This window comes from Corella eumyota, chromosome 4, assembly GCF_963082875.1.
Source record: "Corella eumyota chromosome 4, kaCorEumy4.1, whole genome shotgun sequence".
NCBI classification, from domain to species: Eukaryota; Metazoa; Chordata; class Ascidiacea; order Phlebobranchia; family Corellidae; genus Corella; species Corella eumyota.
In genome coordinates this window covers 13,100,004-13,118,924 of record NC_137493.1, presented here as the reverse complement: position 1 = coordinate 13,118,924, position 18,921 = coordinate 13,100,004, and the positions used below count along the sequence as shown (strand labels likewise).

The following is an 18,921-nucleotide window of genomic DNA, read 5'->3' as shown; positions in this document are numbered from 1 at the left end:
GGTGTTATTATTTAACTTGTAAACAATGACGTGCCACCGACTTTTTTTGGTCAAGAGTTCTGTTGTATTTACTAGGTTGTTTCTAAGGTTGAAAGTTCAGTTACGTGTTTTTTAAATTCAAGTTTACTGAAAGTTAAATTAAATATTTCTTGTTACAGTTTGTAATTTTTTTTAAATATGTCTTCGGCCCTTAAACGATTTTTAACCAGTCGCCAAAGCTATGCAAGTTTACACCAAGCTTTAAAGGTTTATTTTAATTTTAAAATAACTTAATAAAAAATAAACAATTTAGACGTTTTATAATTTTTCTGTGTTGACTTTGGTGTTCACAAAATCAGAATTATCTTTAATTTGCTATTTAAAATATGTTTTTATTGTTTAAAGGTTCAAAATTGCTGTTTAAACCTGCTTTTTAAAAAGTTTATCAACTTTTTTAATAAAGTTTATTATATTGCATTTTAAAAAATACTTGACTATAAGACTATACAGTTTTTTTATTGTTTCAATTTTCCACAGGGTATTACAAGATCTACGAATGCAGTTCGATATCAGCCATGCCGCAATCTTTCCATCCATGAATACCTAAGTCTTGGATTATTAAGAGATGCTGGAATAAATGTACCAGAAGGAGGGGTGGCCACAACACCAGATGAAGCTTTCAATATTGCCAAAAATCTTTGTAAGTTTGTTTTAAGTGTCCTGAAACCATATTTATGATTAAGTTAATAGGATTTTTATACCTTTTTTTAACACTTGTTCAATTCTTAGTTAAGTTTTTAGCTATATTAGGTTGAACTATATTTTAGGTTGTTTTTACACTTATACATTTTGGTTTTTAGCTACCTCTGATTCTGTGGTCAAGGCACAAGTATTGGCCGGTGGTAGAGGCAAGGGAAAATTTGAGAGTGGATTGGAAGGAGGTGTTAAGATAGTCTTCTCGTAAGTAGCTACTTTTTTACTAAAACCTTAAAAATTTATTTAAAAAAAAATAAAAACTGTTTGTGCTAAATTGTTAAGTACCCTTAAATTTTTTGGCATATGGGTAAATATAAAATTTTATATTTTAATGCAGACCTGATGAAGTAAAGGATATTTCCAGCAAGATGTTGGGAAACAAGTTGTTTACTAAACAAACAGGGGAACAAGGAAGAATCTGTGAGAAGGTCTTAGTTGTGGAGAGAAAATATTTAAGACGTGAATACTACTTTGCTATCACAATGGAAAGAGGCTCCACAAGATTCGTAAGTCTATTAATACACTAGTTAGTTGCTTACCCTCAGGGCTGCATATATATAATATTTATCAAGCCTCACATGTAGATTGCAAAAAAGTTGTTTTATATCGGTTTAGGGGCCGGTGTTAATTGGAAGTTCACAAGGTGGAATGGATATTGAAACTGTGGCTGCAAAATCCCCTGAAGCTATCATTAAAGAATATGTTGATATCAATAAAGGTAGCTACATGTTTTTTGTAACATGACTTTGGTTCCGAATCTTTTGCGTGGGTTTTTAATTATACAAGTGTATTGTATAAAATTATGTTGTTTAAAATATTAAAAGAGTTTAAAATATTAAAAAAAAAGATGTTTAAAATATTAAAAGAGTTAAATAGTTGTTATTGAACAATTTAATCAAAAAATGTTTTTATAATGTTGTTTTTTTCTATAACAAATTGTTTAATTTTTAACATAGTTCGATAAACAATTTTTTTAAACATAGTTTAATAAAATAACATTTATTTTAATTAATAGGACTTGGCCAGGAGCAAGCTTTAGGAATGGCTGTCAAGATGGGATTCTCAGAAAGCACCCAGAGTCAGGCTGCTGAATATTTTATAAAAATGTACAATTTGTTTCTGAGCAAAGATGCAACTTTAATTGAGATTAATCCTATGGCTGAAGACGCTGAAGGGCAAGGTTTGTAAGGAGAATAAAATTAGTTCAAGTAACATTTGTATAATAACAGACTTCATTATTAGGACCCGACTTTGAATCTTATGTATAACTTTAAAAGATTTTAAATTTATATTTTTATCTTTGTTTTTAAAATTATTTTATTTTTCTTTGTAGTTATTTGTATGGATGCAAAGTTAAACTTTGACGACAATGCAGCACACAGACAGAGCGAGATCTTTTCATACCGGGATTGGGCGCAAGAAGATGACAGAGATGTTCAGGCAGCAAAAGCTGACATCAACTACATCGGTCTAGATGGCAATATTGGTTGCCTAGGTAAATATATAGTTTGATAGGCTAAGCAATACAGCCTTCAGTTTTTTTGTATTTACAACATTGATTATTTAGGTTTTGTATAGGGTTTTCGTAAGTTTTTTAATAATTAGTGAATTTTATTTTTAGTTAATGGAGCTGGCCTTGCCATGGCAACCATGGATATCATCAAACTCCATGGAGGAACTCCTGCCAACTTCCTGGATGTCGGAGGTGGAGCAACAGCCGATCAGGTCATGGAGGCTTTCAAGCTCATTACATCTGATACAAGTGTAAGTAATTTTGAAAGTTTCAGTGAACAAAAAGAAAATTATTTAAAAAAGTTTTTTTTTTTTCTTATTCTTGAAAATTGCTTTAAATTGCTGCAATGTTTTTGCAGGTAAATTCAATTTTAGTTAATATATTTGGAGGGATAATGAGATGTGATGTCATTGCACAAGGCATCATACAAGCTGCACAACAACTTGATTTAAAAATACCAATTATTGTTAGATTGCAAGGTAACATAAAAAATTATATGAAAATTGATTCATTTTAAAAACAAATAAATAATGTTGAACTGTATGGTGATTTATATTTTATTTCAAAATTGCACAGGTACGAAAGTAGAAGATGCAAAAGCCCTTATTGCCAATTCTCAACTAAAAATTCTAACATGTGATAGCCTTAACGAAGCTGCTAAAATGGTAGGTTCTGTTTAATGTTACTTAATTTGTACTTTATTGATTAAAAACATCAATTTTTTATTGTTTTTTAGGTTGTTAAATTATCAGATATTGTTGGACTTGCAAGGGAGGCTTCAATTGATGTTAAATTTGAACTTCCCATTTAAAACTTCAGAATTTATTTTTGTTATATTTGTTTCATTTAAAAAAAAAGTTCTAAGTATATTGAGTTCAAGTCTGTTAATCAAATGTGATTGTATCCAAGTTAATGTGACAAATTATATTTCTCTGTTTGTACGCAACTGTCCTGCCTTTATTTGTTGGGTATTTCTTTTAAACTTGCTTATTGCATTTTGGTAAATTAAATTTGAGTAGTAAATTGAAAAGGTGATTTAGGATTACTTGTTTAACAACTTTCAAGCATAAATTTGTTATTAAAACCAAAACCTCATTTCAATATTAGAGTACACAATTCTAAATTAATTAATTAATAATCTTTAATTGTTTCAAATATGTGTAAATTGTAGTTTTCTGGGTAAAGTTCTTATTTGTCTAAGAAGTTGTTTTCATGACACTTGGTTTATTGTTTAAAAAGAGTGTCAATAAAATTATTTAATTATTAAACAGCTTTGCTGAAATTTTAGTAGCTTGCCGAAATATATTTTGCTTTCTTTTTTATCCATCCTCAAAAAATTGGTGCAGGTTATTTTTGATTGAGGATAAAAATGTTTAAAAAAACACTTTTTAAAACTTTAAAGTGTTTACCATAAGTTGTTGCAAGAGAAAATTAAATTACCACAACAATCTGCTAACAAGTGTTAGTAGCCAAAATTTAAATAAAAAGGTAACTGTTAATTAATGTAATAAACTTTATAAGATTATTTTAGAACTGTTTTCAAATAGTGTTTTAATTAAAAAATGCAAAATTTTTTTTTTTAATTTGGAATAATGAATAGTTAGTTATAGCTTTTAGAAAAATAATTGGTTATGCTTAAGTAGGCTATTTAATAAATTATTGTTTTTTATATTAACAAATGACAGAACCCAGCTTATACGAAATAATGGATGAAAATTTAGAAAATGAATTATTGAAATGCCCATGGCAAATATTATCAACTGATGACGCTGGGCAAACAACACAATTTTTAATTAAATTTCTTTGCCAAGATAATTCCTATACGATAGTGGTTTGTGATAAGTTCCAATTGTATAATGAAGTACTAAACAAAGCGGGAATTATCGAACGATTGCGAGAATGCAACAAACGATTAGAAGCCCCTGTTTCCAAAGTTTTGGCACATATACAAGAAAGTATCTCTCACCATTCTGGGTTTGACATAAATATCTCGGGACAAAGTCTAAAAATTGTTCTGAAAAATAAATTTGTTGGCGATATACCCTTTAACTGGATATTCAATTGTGAGAAAAGCTTGTTTCTTACTGATTTGTTAATAAATAAACCAATGGTGTACTCTATTTCTTCTCTCTTATGTGAAAATGCAAAGTTAAAAGCTAACATATTGCAAAAAGATGTGGAAATTGAAGATTACAAAGACAATGGTGCCAGAGTAAGTAGGCCATACTTGGAAACTGCAAAATTTATTGAAAGTGAATTTGAGAACCAGCTAAAAAGCTCTAGAGATTTTGCAATCTCATTAACTAAACCAACTCAAGAAATAATGACCTCAAACGTGTTTAACGAAAAACTATTATCAACTGCAATACTTTCAAAATCAGAAGATATTAAAAGAGTTGCACTTGAAAGCCCTTCAAAAGTTAAAAGGCACTTAAACAATGACAAAAAGCTAACTCAAAAGGGCAAAGTTTTGCATAAAAGAAGAAACTTGAAACCCAAGGTAAGGGGTTGTGTTTTAGATGCAAGCGATGAAGAATCAAGTTTGCCAACTTCTGAAGTTAACTTAGTTTTAAAATCAAATAAAACTCCTACAAAAAAGAAAAATATAAAAAGACATAAAAAATCCACATTTTAATTAGTAATTTTTATATAGTAATGATTTGATGCACTTAATTAATTTGATTCTTTACTATTTTAATTTTTATGGTCGTGTTTATTTACATTTAATAAAAATTTATATATCTTTTATTAAAAGTGGTGTAACTCTTTCTTTATAAACAAAATATGTAAACATCTATTATTATTAGGTTAACTAGTTTAGAGCGGCACATAAAGTGAGAAATTAAGATATAGTTAAATTTGCTCCCCATTTCTTTCTGTAGCAAAAGTGTCCCAACACCCACAGCCATAATATTTAATTAAAATTCACAATACCCTTTTTAAATTAGGTTTAAAACAAGATGTAACAGTTGCAATAACATACTTACTTCAATGGACGAATTTGTTTTATTATTATCTAGATTTAAAAAAAATCTTTCTTAAAATAAAATGGGTTTAGTGACTATACTATAAAAAATCCTAATGTAATAATAAGTACTTAATGGAATATTTTAAATTATGAAATTTAGTTTGTCTTCCCTTCCTGTCGCATTAATGATATATTTATTGTATTTCTTTTTAATTACTTTTACTGCGCAAAAAAACTAAAAAAAATTGAATGACATTAGTAGACGACATCTTCTTCCCGGCGTTTAGCTTTCAGAAAAATAATAGATACGTGTAATTAAATTAAATTTATACTAACTTGAATAAAAATGCATATTAAATAAAATTTTTTACTCAAATTTTTACAATAGTTAACATACGTTTATTGCCAAATTATTAATTGTTATTTAAACTTTTTACGGAAAAAATATTACGCCATTGTTGACATATTACAGTAAAAGCCCTACTCTTAAAAGCAATGCAGTAAAATCAGAACGTAGACGATGACGCCTCGATGATTTTAGAATATTAATTTTCAGTTAGGAAGCAAGGTTTTAATTTTAAATTTAACATTCTTAAATATTTAACTATTTATTTTCATTTGGTAAACATAATATTTTGAGATATTGGGTACTTTTAACGACTGACAGACTGGACTTCAATTTAAAAAAAAATTCAGTAAAATCGATTAAATTCGAAGACTTTTAAATAGCAAAACAACTAAACAGGGAGAATTAATAAAATAAATTTTAAAGAAAACTAACTAAATTGCTATTAAAATAATTATTAATAATATCCTATATATACAATTTAAATAACTTAATATATTTTAGGTTAATTGTATTTAACTAGGCTATAAACTGTCCTTATTTATTTTTAGATTTATAAGAGATATCTGCGAATCTAGATATCAATGCTATAAAAATGTTTAATTGAAATTTTTATAGGCTATATAAGTATATATATTTATTTTTATGACTTTAAAATTGCTTAAAAAGTAATATTTTGGTTACTTTTTTATAAATACAGACGCTTATGTAAAAACCTTTATTAAATTAAAAGTGATTTTAAAAACTACTTAAAATAATTTTCTTAATTTTGTACATTATGACAAAGCTAATGGAATGGTTATTTGGTGTTGGGACAATACTAGCAGTGTGGGCAACAGTTGTGTTTAAATGGGTAGAAAATATTCCAACAGAAATTTACAATTTTGTTTTGCCGTTACCCTTTGTCTTACTTTTTGGATTTGCAATATATTCGATAATCATTATTTTATATCGAGTTGCTCATTTTAACAATTGCACAGAAGCTGGGGATGAATTAAAACGACAAATTAAAGAAGCAAAATTAGACTTGGCTAGTAAAGGAATGGTTTTTGATTAACAAATTATATTATTTTAAACTAAAAAATTCAAACAAATTTTGCCATGTCAAAATTTGAAATTACCTATTGAATATATAACATTTTTTTACAACTAGACCACTAAATTTTCTTTGAGCAGATTTGAATTCATTGTTAAGTATTCCGGTGTACCTAATCAATATGCTTGTATTTTATGCACTTTTCTTTTTTTCCAGCTATTTTGTATTGCCTAATCATTGTATTTATATTGGTAGTAACCAAGAATTGGTATGCTAAAATGTGCTAATATTTTGTGATTTACAAAATGTATCTCATTTCTTTTTTCTAGGACCAAGTAAAATTGTGTATCTTGTTTAAATTGCTTATAAATGCTAAAATCTTTCTATTAGGCTATAGAATCAAAAATTTAAATTGATAAACTATGGCTTACTACGGACAACAACAGCAACAATACGGGTATGTTGTTTTGTATTCATAAATTTATTTTGTTTAAACATAGAATTGGAATTACACAAGAATTTGGGTCAATTTTTTTTCAAACTTAAAAGAAAAAAAAAAGTTAAAACTTGGCTGTACAAAATATCTATATTTTTTTTCTAAGTTTGTTAAGTACTTTCTAGTACAGCTATCCTTATAAATTTTATTTATATTAAAAAATATTATTGTACAGGCAATACCCACAACAACAAGGTTATGGCAACCAACAGCAAATGAATTCGCATTATCAAGGTTTTGGTAATAATGTAAGTTCAACTACAGGCTCTTCTACTGCTTCTGCTACTAATGCGTAAGTTTAATACGTGTAAAAAAGACGAATAAACATATTTATATATAATAAATTTTGATGCAAAAGGGTATACATAATTAAAATAACAAAAAGATTTGCATGATATTAAATCTATGTACAGCAAGATATCAAAAGACACAAAATTTAGGCTTATTAATTTCTTTTTTTATTAAAACGTCGTTTTGTTTAAAATCTTTCTTGAAATTTTTTTTATGTTAAAATTAGATACAATACTTCTGCTGGCACAGGCCAAAAATCTACCAGTACAGCTTACCCTACTCAGGGTTATAATTATGGATATAGTGGAAACTCAACAACAACTAACTCGAATTCTCAACCCAATCTGCAAAATTTTCAGGTTTTTATAACTTTGAAATATTTAGTTGTCGTAAAAAAATTTTTTCACTATATTTGGGTAGACAAGTTTGAGTGCTATGCTATAAAAGCATGTCACTTATTGCCACTGAAACATGTAAGCAGTTGGAATCAAACATTGGACCTTATGTGGTGGTCTCTAAACCACTGCACTATGTCGACATTCTTTGTTTGAATGATTTTAGTTGAATCATCATATAAAAAAATAGAATGCTCAATTTTTGATTTTATTTTTTTTAATTTGAAATTTTATCCTTTTTGTAGAGTTTGTGGTACAATCATGCATCGATGACTTCAAATACCCAAACCACTACGAGTCAACAACAGTCGAGTCTAAATACATCGACAAACACGCAACAACAACAACAACAAAGACAGCAACAAATGGCTGCTTATCAAGCACAAATGGCCCAGGTTGGTATTTAAATATAATATTGATTTAAATTATTAAGTTAAAATAGACCCTTAAAAAAAAAAAAAAAAAAAAAATCAATATATAAAGTATAGGGTTTATAATTAATTGTCTTTGAAGAGACCTTTAAATATATTGTACACCTATTAAAGGAGCAGCGCTTTATATTTGTTTATACTCCACTAAATTAGATTATAAGATTTTAACTTAATTAACTTTCATGTTTTTTAGCAATACATGCATTACCAGCAACAGCAAGCTGCTTATATGGCTTCATACCAACAGCAAATGAATTCAAACGGTAATTCTTCTTAATTCTCATTTTTAATTGCAATTTGGTTTTGTGTAAAATTATTACTCGATGCTATTATTATATTGCTGTCGTTTTTTGTTTTTTTTAAACTGTATATACTGTTTGTAAATAATTGTGTTTAATTTTATACAAAATCTTTTTTCTGTTATTGCAATATTAAGCATTTTTACTGATTCTGCTAAGTTTTGTTTAGGGAACCTAACTTTAATCTCAAATTTTAATGTATTTTTAATTTTTAGCCTCTCAAAACATGTATAACAAACAAAATTCTGGAGATAAATCGATGAACAAGAACGACCAGCAATCAAACCAACAACAAGCTTCTAACACTACAAGTATATACCATTTATTATACTTATATTTAAATTCTTAATAAAGAAAAGAAAGTTACTGTATAGGTTTTTAGCTAATATCATTGTTTAGATTATGAAACTATTTTTAGATGGGAGTGTTTGAATTTAAATTTTTAATTATATTTTTGGTTATTCTGGTTGCTCTATATTAGGCTGGCTTATGTAAAAATTAATAAATTTAAATTAATTTAGGTTGGAACTCTGCTGGAAATAATCAAGACTCAAGAATGGTAAACTTTACACAATAGATCTTACCTATTATTTACATATGTTTTAAATGGTAACCATAAATATGCCAATCATTTCAACTTCCTTCTGTAGTATTTAAATGTGAAACAAATTTGACTGTTGTTTGTAATTAATCACTAATGATCATTCATTATTAATTAGAAAACTTGCTTTAAATCATTTAACATTAATAAGACAGGGATTTTAATGTTTAATTTAAACTTCACTATTGCTAGCTGTACATCAATATATAATGGGGCTTAGTGGATGATATATATATATATATATAAATGTCATCCAATTTATAGGCCTTTAAAATAAATAAAACTGCCATTTGTGGTGTGTTCGTAAATTATCAACGACGAAACTTGTTTGAGAGTTGTAACCATATTACAACATTAAAATCTTGAATGCAGGGTGGGGCATCGACTAGTTATCTAATATTTTTAAAATATTTTATTTTTAACCAATTTTTTCCAGGCCAACAGCCATACAACTCAACTACGCTTTGGTTATGTGAACTACCTTACCTTAGACATAGTTTCTCGCATTACGGATAATTAAATTTTTCTTATTAATATTTTATAGAGAAATAGTGGGCAGACAGGCAGTTGGGGAAATCAACAAAATCAAGGAAGAGATTGGACCCAAGCCTCCAATAACTCTCAACAGGTTTGCTTGTGAAAATAAATATTGAAAAAATAACTTTAATAAATACCATTTTTTGATTTACTTTGAAATAATGAAAATTTGGTAAACATGAATTTTTAAATTATTTTGAAACATTTACACTTTTGTTTTACTGTATTTAATTTGTTTTTTGTTAAAATTAATCCTATTTTTTTAGTTTTATATTTTAAAATAATTTTAATTTTTTTTCAATTTTGTTGTTTACCTAATTCTTCTTAATTTTATTAGCAACAACAAAATGGTTACCCCACCAATGCTGGGGGTGATTACACATGGGGGGCTCAACAACCCAATCAACAACAACAAGGAAGCATACAGGGACAACCACAAATGTATCAACAACAACAACGACAACAACAAAACTATCAACAAAATTTTCAGCAAGGGGGTGGCAACAACCAAAGAGGTAATTTTTGTTGTTTTACCTGGCAATAAAACTGACTTATGTATTTTTATAATTTTTTTTTCTTTTTTTTGGTTTATTTAATTTAAAAATTTATAATTTAACATACTGGGTTTGATTCCAGGCAATTACCAAGATGGCAACCAATCTGGTGGCAACAAATGGAACCAGCAAAACTACCAGACTGGTAACAACTATAGTGGCGAAAACAGGGGTGGTCAGTGGAATCAGCAGGGTGGGGGAAACAGGGATGGAGGCTGGGGTGACTGGGAGGGGGCAAAGAACAGGTCCCAGGGTGAGCCCCATATACCCCCGTTTCCCGAGCAATGGCAAATGGGTGGAAGGCAAATGAACCAGGGTTATGATGAGAGAAATAGGGGAAATAAAGAATGGCAACAGCAGGTAAGATTAAAGCTTTCTATGTTACAATATCTGTCGTTGCACAACAAATGTTTGTTGCACAACATACATGTTGAACAATTTTTAAAATGTTGAATATTGTATACTTTTAAGTTTTTTTTTAGTCTTAAAATCTAGAAGCACAAAATTTTAAAAGTAAGGTAAAAAAATATAAAAGTTTAACATATATAAGGATTAAATATAAATCTAAACCTGTAACAAAGTAACACAAATTGAATCAAAAGTTTTAAATCAAATCTGTTGACCTTTAAAAACACAAATTAAATTTTTTTTGTTTATTCCTAAAATATTAATGTTATGTAGGGATATGATGGAGGAAATAAAATGATGGGAAATCAAGGACGGTAAGTTTCATAACCTTTATTTTTTTTCGAAAGATTTTTTTAGGCTCAAAACTGAATGGCTGGTGAAAAAAAACATGTGCTGTTTTGTTATAAAGATCTTCAACAAGTCGTTTAGACAGTGTTGTACTACATTTTTAAAAACTTTATACACTTGGAAAAAAAACAGAAAAAGTTACTAAAAGTGCTATGTTAGAGAGTTTTGCATATCTGTAGATAATGTATATAGCATGTTTGTATGGTTAACACTGAATCACAAAATGGCTTTAGAACCTTTAAAAATGTCTGTGGTACTTACAATTTCATTTTTTTAAATACTGGAAACAGTAAACATAAAAAACCAGGTTACCATATTTTTAGTAAATGTATACAAGCTGGTACTTTCTATGTTATCCCTAACAGGGCTTCCCTTCTCTTTTTTTTAATTAAATTAAATTTTTTTTTAAGTTGTATAACTAAAAAAAGTAGACAAAATTATTTAAAGCTAAAACCATTTTTGTGTTCAGTGACACCAACTTTATCAATTTTTGAATAAAAAAATATTACCAATATAGGACTTTAACTAATAAAATCAAATGTTTTTTTTTTTTAATTTGTTGTTAAATTGACAGATATTCTCGTGATGGAAGTTCTCAGGGCAATCGAGGAAGCGATTTTGAAAATCGGGGAAATCAGCAACTACCAAGACCCTCAAGAGGTAAATACAACTGTTTACCTGTTACTTGTATAGTAGACTTTTACTTTTCAAAATTTTTAAATTACGAACAATATGCTATTTTAAAAGCCTTATATGTTATCATTAGGGTGTTACAATTAGGCATACATTTTGTTAATCGTTAATTTTTTATTTTAACATTTCTGATTATTTTTAAATTAAACTTGTTGCAATGTATTTTGTATGAAGGCGACAAGGGAGATAGGGAATTATGGTCACCGGTTGATTCCAAGAAATATCAAGGAAAAAATAGCAAAATTAAGGAGGGAGATTTGGTAAGTTAAACTCTTATATGATTTTAACCATAAAGAGTAGTTTCGTTAACTTTTCTAAACCAAATAATTATTTTGTGCTACATAATTTTTGATGTATATTAGAGTGTTATTTTTAACAAACAACATATCATTAAGCAACTACTTTTCTCATTAGTTGATTGCTTATACTCCAGGCTTCTATTTATTTGTCGTAATATAACTAATATTTGCATAGGGTAATTTATTCACACAGCACAAATGCATTTTTTTAATCGACATAAACCCTGACTTACAAAATTGCGTATTATTTTAAGTAAGTAAAAATTTACATGTTATAAAGCTTAGTGGGCAATAGATATAGAAATATATGTCCCATTTAAAAAATTCAAACATGCAAAACTACTGTTTGTTGTGTGCAAGTAAATTACACTGGCATATGTTAGTTACAAAGCGGCCATTATATCAATTAAAATGCAGCTCAGAATTGAATACTATTTGTAATATATTACAAAGTTAACTTGAAATATACTGTTCTAACCCTTAAAATATATCGATATTCACAGGACAAACCTATACAGGCAACAGAGATAAAGTCTTACTTGTATGCCTGGTTTGGTGTGAGAAGAAAGCGACCAGTTTATGATATTCACTCAGTTGGTGAGAGACCCGAACAAACTTTCCGTTGCGAGGTAACTTAACTTTATAAAATTTAAACCGTTGAAATGATCTGTTTTAATCTGTTACTGCTAAAATTAATAAATAAGTGAAAGGATTTTTTAGGTTCCCAAGTTTTTTTTGATGCTGTTTAAAGTTATGAAATTTTAAAAATCAAATAGTAATTCAAGCACAGCATTTTAATTTTGCACTAAAAATAAATTAAAAATTTTTACATTTTAATTTGTCTTCAAAAAAATTTAATTTTTAAATATTTATTTTTATTTTTTAGCTAAGAATTAACGGATATAAGTTTATTGGAGTTGGGGAGGCTGCAAGTAAGAAGGAATCACAAACTGACGCTGCATGGAACTTTGCTGAATTTCTTGTTAAAAGAGGGGAGCTAACCAGAGAAGAACTACCAGCTAAAACGGTACAAACTATTTATTTATTACCATATTTAACTGGTTAAATTGATTATTAAAGTGGATCTGGTTTAAAAAATGGTTGTTGTAAACGGGTTAAATATATTTATTACCATATTTCATTGGTTAAAAATAATTATTAAAATGTCTTCATTATAAAAAATGGTTGTGGTCAACTAGGTATAATATGGTTGTAGACATGGTGTACTAGTTAAACATATGGTTTTTTAATTTGGTTAAAAAGATAAAAGTAATAAACTGGACTAAAAATGGTTTAAAAAAAATGGTTTTGATAAACTGTTAAAAATATTTTTTTATAAATAACAACAATTTCTATTTTGCTTAAAACTAACAAAAATATAAACAAAAGATAACTTTATCATTTTTCAACTGGCAACTCAGGTTAGGTTGTTAAGCGATAAAAATTAAACATGTTATTGTTGTAGAATGTTGACGAGAGTTCGGATAATGAGATCGGGGTTGTTAAAGATGATTCTGATGGAAGAAATGATTACAGAAGTAAGAAAATTTTAAAGTTTTATTTTTTTAAATTTTTTTTAACATTTTTATTTTGATATTTCAAAGTTTTTTTTTTTTTTTAGGCCAGCAAAGAAGAAACAGGGCAAGGGGAAATATCCCGTCTTTAATGAGTCTAAATGTTCAACCAACGGTTAGTAAAAAAATTAAAAATTAAAAAAATATTTATTTACTTTTACAAGTATATTTTAATTTTTTTTAATTAATTTTAAACTGTTTGGACCTATTTACATCATTTTTAAAATTATCAGGGTGATTTCCCTAATATACCACCCCCTTATATGTATAATCGAAGACCCAACAACAACCAGCCGTGGGGGGGAAACAAAAGGGATTGGGACGGACCCTGGAGAGGAGGTCAACGCCGGGGTCCTCCTGGAAGAGGGAGGTGGAATGGTCCTCAGAATGATTACTGGAGAAGGAGGGATCAGGAGGAGCAGTGGTTGGAGGAAATTCATCAAAGTCCGGAGTTGTAAGTTTTTTTTATTTTTTTTTAAAGATTTAAAGAAAATCTTTTTTTTTTAAATAAAAAAAGAAGTGAATGTTTTAAAGAGTTAGTTTTTTTGTTAAATCTTTTTTTTCTTGGTGTGAAAAGACCAATTTTATGGACTGAGCATGTTAGGATAAAAATAATAAAGCCGACATTAATGAAGCTGAATTGGTTTTGGGCTAGGCAGGGACTTTTATTATTAAAAGCTTCTTACTAAAGGGTGTTACAACATAAAAGCATTGAAAAAAACCTTTTACCTTAGAATATCCAAGTGTTCTAACTACTACACCATACTGCCATTCATTTATAGTATTATAATAGATAACTGGACATAGTTTATGTTAGGTTTTTTTTTTAAATATTAATAATTTCTGTTTTGTAGTGCCAACCCAGAAGATATTTTCATAAATCGAATGATTATGAACCAACAAGAAGCTACAATGGGAGGGATGGAAGGAAGACCTGGAGAGTGGACCAGTGTGCCGGTAAAAATATATTTATTGGTTTTTATTTTTATATTATTATAAATCATAGGGTATAAACTTTTAAACAATTTTAATTTATTTTTGACAAATAAAATTTGGATCACTTGTACTTTATGGTCCTTGAAACAATAGAATCATAAGGTACAGGAGAGAATTAGTAAAGGCAGTAAAGTATGAGAGGTCATTTAAGGACCGTAAAGTGCAAGTGATCCAAAAATTTATATAAAAAACTTAACTTTTTTAAAACTAAAATTTTAATAATAAATTTTATTTTTTAGTCAAAAACGCGAACATCAGCTACTCTAGATGACAGACATGTAACAAGTAAACATGCAGCTATTTATCCTCATGAGGATGAACTAAAAGCTGTTCACAGAATGGTAACTGTGGCAGAAAAAGCTTTAAAAGCTCTTTCTGATCAATTTGTTGACGAAGATCATCCATTGTCAGCTGATGAAGGTAAAAAAATTTACAAAAATTTTTTATTTTTTTTATTTTTGATTGATTTGTTTTGTGTTTGAATAAAATTTGTCTCGTTTTGGGTATTATTAGAAAAGTACTTACTTACCTGGTTTTATTGTCTGTTAAATGGTTAAAATCTTTTAGTTTTATTAAAGTTTGTTACATAAAAACAACTTAGATATTAAAAATTAAGTTTTTCTTAATTTTAATTTATGTTAATTTTACAGAAGAAGATAATGCAGAGGAGAATGAAGAAAAAACTGAAAAATCAGCTGAAAAGGAAGAAGATAAAGAGAAAGAAGAAAAGGAAGGTGAAGAAGGCAATAAGGATGAAGAAGAAGTTGATGCTGAAAAAGAGAAAGCTGAAAAGAAGGCCAAGATTCAAATGTAAATTTTATATAACTAAAAATGGTATTATTTTTGGGTGACATACAAACTAAAATTTTTATCTGGTATTTATTCAAGATTGAAACGGCCAAAGAAGAAGACAAAACGTGTTCCAGATGATCGACCACGTGTCCTGAGTGCTGTAAATAGAGTTGGAAGGTTGGCAAAGGGTCTTCTGATTCACGGAGACGACCTCGTCACTCTCGTGTTGTTGTGTGGTTGTATTCCAACAAAATCTTTGCTAGCAAGAATTCTTAAACATTTACCAGGTAGAAAATGTTTTTTTTTGTTAAAATTTGCTGCTTTTTGAGGTTATGCGAAAGTAATTTCAAAAAATGACAGTAAAAATATCAATTTTTTTCATTTTCTAATTTTAAGTTTTTTTTAATTTTTTTTAATAAATTTTTATTGATAAATAAAAATTATTACTGCTTTAAATTCGGATTTTCAAACAGATTTTTTATATTTTTGTTCAAATGTGTTTAAATTTTATATTTTTTAAAGCCAAACTTAAGGAGTCTGACAGTGAATTCAATTATGAACTCACAGAAAATGAGGGAGGATTTACTATTACATCCGATTGTAAAATCCCAATTAAAGTAAGTTTAATCGGGTAATACAAATTACTTACTTTTTAAAAACATATTTTGTAATTTTACTTACAGTTTGTTTAACTTGCAATTTCATATTCAGTTTAGGTAAAAAAAAATGGTAAAAAATGGATTTTTCAATTTTTTTTTAGCTTTCGGTGATAATGGCAACCACTGCAATCAGATTGTCAAACCTTGTTGTCAAGAAGGAAGAAGAATCAGGTAAGATTATATTTTTATTCACAACACTTATTATAAAACGTCTCATTACAACTCAAATTTAATTTTAGTAATGCGTTTTTGATGTTTACTGTTTAATTATGTATATAGATGCTTACAATTAATTATTATAAAATAGTTTTAATTAGTGTTCAATTTAAGTGAAGTAAGTAAGTAACTGTGTTAAAACAGGTATATATATATTTTTTAAACTAATTTTACTGGGTTTATTGAAATCTAGTGGGCAACTTTTGGGGGCCAATTTTTAATTTTATCATAAACTTACCTATTAAACAATTTTATAAAAGTCTGGATAAAAAATTAGTCGTCTTCTTTTTGGGATACAGATGCAGGGGAAGAAGAGCCGGAAGACATGATCCCAAAAGCATTGTTGCTAGGGGCACTCGCCCGTCTGCGCTACGCCAAATGGTTCCAGGTCATTAAGCAAACCTAATACCATGTCCAATACAAATTGTTGTTAAAGGGTTTTGTATTATGTTGCACATGGTATCAGCTATGCCCACTAACTTAGTTTGTTTTTGTTAAAAAAGTTAGATGAAAAAAAGTTGACCTCTGGGAATGTCCCGTTTTTTCGACGGCACATTTTTCTTGAGCTCAACATTTATTTAAAAAAAATTTAAATTTTTAAATTTTTGTTTATTAACTTTTTTGTAGTCCAAGGCCAGCCAACAGGATTCCTGTGTTGTGATTATCAGGATTTTGAGGGATTTGAAAGTAAGAGAAGAAGTCTGGCAACCACTAACAGATTGGGTAAAAAATTCTAAATTGTTTCAGTAGTAGATAAAAAACATATAAAAAAAGGTTTAAATAATTTGGAGCCAAATCTATGCAAATAAAACTTGTCTTTTTGCAGTTGGAATTTTAACTAAAAAATGTATCAATTTTTTTTACAAATTAATTTTTTTTATTCCATCAATCAGGCTCTAGAGAACTTGGTTTACATTTCTCTGTCAAGTTCAACCGAGCATATGGGACCAGGAGATGCATTTAGACGATTCTTTGAGGTAGTTGCTGGAGGTATCTTGCTACCAGGTGGGTTCCATTTAACCTTAGAACAATAATATGCAAAGAGGATAATTTTTGGGGTCTTTTTTACCCTTATTTAAGATGATATTATTTAATGCCATTGTCTTGAGGGTTTAAACTCTTAACCTAATCATCTTAGAGAGAAAATTTGAATTTAATTATTTTGTGGAAATAAATTGTTTTTAATTTTGGTAATTTTGATTGCAAATTGGTTTTTAGATCGTCGTGGGGTTCAGGATCCTTGTGAAAAAGAAAAAGTTGATGTCCTAGATTGTTGCACCGAACAACAACTTGAAGATATCACAAGTTTTGCCCAAAACTGTTTGCTTAAAATCGCATTTCGACAAATTCACGATGTAAGAACCAAAATGAATTTTTTTTTAGCAATTATTGCAGAAATTATATAATGAAACTAAATAAAACAATTACAAAAATATTTTACAAATTGAATAATTTTTTTTTTTAAATGAATTTTTTTTACAAGATTTCTATTTTTAACTTTAATTTTTTCAAACTTAAAAATTTTTTTTTTTAGATTCTTGGAATGGAAAGATTAACTCTTCTCTCAAAATATTCTTCTTATGGTCAGCAATCCTCTTCTTCTACTCCCATGTCGACAGAGGAAGAAGGAGGAAGAAAAAGAAGGCTGGAGCACAACAGTAGTGACAGTGTTGTGGAGAGTCCAAAAAGATCACTAACCGATGAAGAAGGTTCAAAAATTTTTTTTTAATTTTTTTTCTTAAAAAATTGTTAAAAAAAGTTTTTTTTTTGCTTAAATAGTTAAAAAATTTTGTTTTTAAAATTTGGAAATAATTTTGAGTTTTTTTGATATTTGTAAAATTTTTACTTTTCCAGATACTCAACAAAACATGGCTGACTTGACTTTACAAGACCCAAACAAGGACAAAAAAATTAGTTCTCCCAACGCTCTATCTGCCTTCAATATTACAGATTTAAAAGAAACCGATCTAAGTGAACCTATCGTAACTGAAACAAATATAACAGGCAACGAAGCTAAACAAGATGATACCGAAGTGAGCGACGTTAAAAAAGATGCGATCAATGTTGGCCAAGAGAAAAAAGACGCAAACGAAGAAACAAATTCTGAAACTAAATCTGAGAATCTTGTTGAAGAAGAAAAAATGGAGTCTTAATTTGAGTAAAAATTAATTTAGACAATTTTGCATTAATTGCAAAATATTTCGGATTGTAAATGTCATTATAAACTGTTTAATGTTAATTAAAGGGATAGAAAGGGCTTTTAAAAAACAGGGGTTTGTATAATATTTTGACGTATCTACTTGATTAAAAAATGCTGCTTTGTTATATATTGTGTGTAGGGCAATTTTAATTTGTTTTGTCCTTGTTTTATTTGGCCTTTTTCCTAAGGGCTTTTGTTTTACTATAGTTGTGTTGTTTGTTATTTTGTGGCCATTACTAATATTACATTCAGAGAATAAACAATTTTCATCCCTAAATTTTGGTGTTTTTAGGTTAACTTAATTAGTTATTTTAACGTAAAAACACAAGAAAGATTTTAAATTGCATGGAAATTTAAATTTTAGGTTAAATATTCAAAAAAACACGTGTACAATATTCACTATCTTGTCCTTTTTGCAGAAAAAAAAACTCTATCTGTTACCTTAACGTAATCCAAAAAAACATATGTTTTATGTTATTGGAATCACAATACACAAACAAAAAATTAAGATAAATAAACGGCTCTACGTGTTAC

General features: G+C 28.2%; 3 protein-coding genes across 3 annotated transcripts; all 3 read left to right on the top strand.

Annotated features, from left to right (window-relative positions):
* The first annotated feature begins 104 nt into the window (after positions 1–104).
* LOC145751400 (succinate--CoA ligase [ADP-forming] subunit beta, mitochondrial-like) lies at positions 105–3,426 on the top strand. The gene is made up of 11 exons (XM_082567532.1): positions 105–246; positions 517–679; positions 840–939; positions 1,073–1,241; positions 1,351–1,453; positions 1,751–1,915; positions 2,069–2,230; positions 2,357–2,499; positions 2,607–2,727; positions 2,825–2,913; positions 2,985–3,426. Exons 1-11 carry the CDS (start codon positions 178–180, stop codon positions 3,057–3,059), a joined length of 1,359 nt encoding a protein of 452 aa, XP_082423658.1. The 5' UTR covers positions 105–177; the 3' UTR covers positions 3,060–3,426.
* A 280-nt stretch (positions 3,427–3,706) lies between these two features.
* On the top strand, positions 3,707–4,910 carry LOC145751401 (non-homologous end-joining factor 1-like). The gene is made up of 2 exons (XM_082567533.1): positions 3,707–3,736; positions 3,934–4,910. Exon 2 carries the CDS (start codon positions 3,954–3,956, stop codon positions 4,881–4,883), a length of 930 nt encoding a protein of 309 aa, XP_082423659.1. The 5' UTR covers positions 3,707–3,736; positions 3,934–3,953; the 3' UTR covers positions 4,884–4,910.
* A 1,708-nt stretch (positions 4,911–6,618) lies between these two features.
* On the top strand, positions 6,619–18,658 carry LOC145749482 (uncharacterized). Its single transcript, XM_082565258.1, has 30 exons — positions 6,619–7,055; positions 7,270–7,386; positions 7,612–7,744; positions 8,026–8,175; positions 8,405–8,474; positions 8,726–8,821; positions 9,032–9,069; positions 9,656–9,739; positions 9,986–10,163; positions 10,285–10,562; positions 10,884–10,924; positions 11,533–11,618; positions 11,826–11,911; positions 12,454–12,579; positions 12,837–12,977; positions 13,416–13,488; positions 13,572–13,639; positions 13,758–13,978; positions 14,379–14,481; positions 14,760–14,940; positions 15,171–15,330; positions 15,409–15,599; positions 15,835–15,929; positions 16,073–16,142; positions 16,487–16,575; positions 16,815–16,910; positions 17,081–17,192; positions 17,406–17,542; positions 17,722–17,896; positions 18,042–18,658. The coding sequence occupies exons 1-30, from the start codon at positions 7,021–7,023 to the stop codon at positions 18,338–18,340; spliced, it is 3,729 nt and encodes a 1,242-aa protein (XP_082421384.1). The 5' UTR covers positions 6,619–7,020; the 3' UTR covers positions 18,341–18,658.
* Positions 18,659–18,921: the final 263 nt, after the last annotated feature.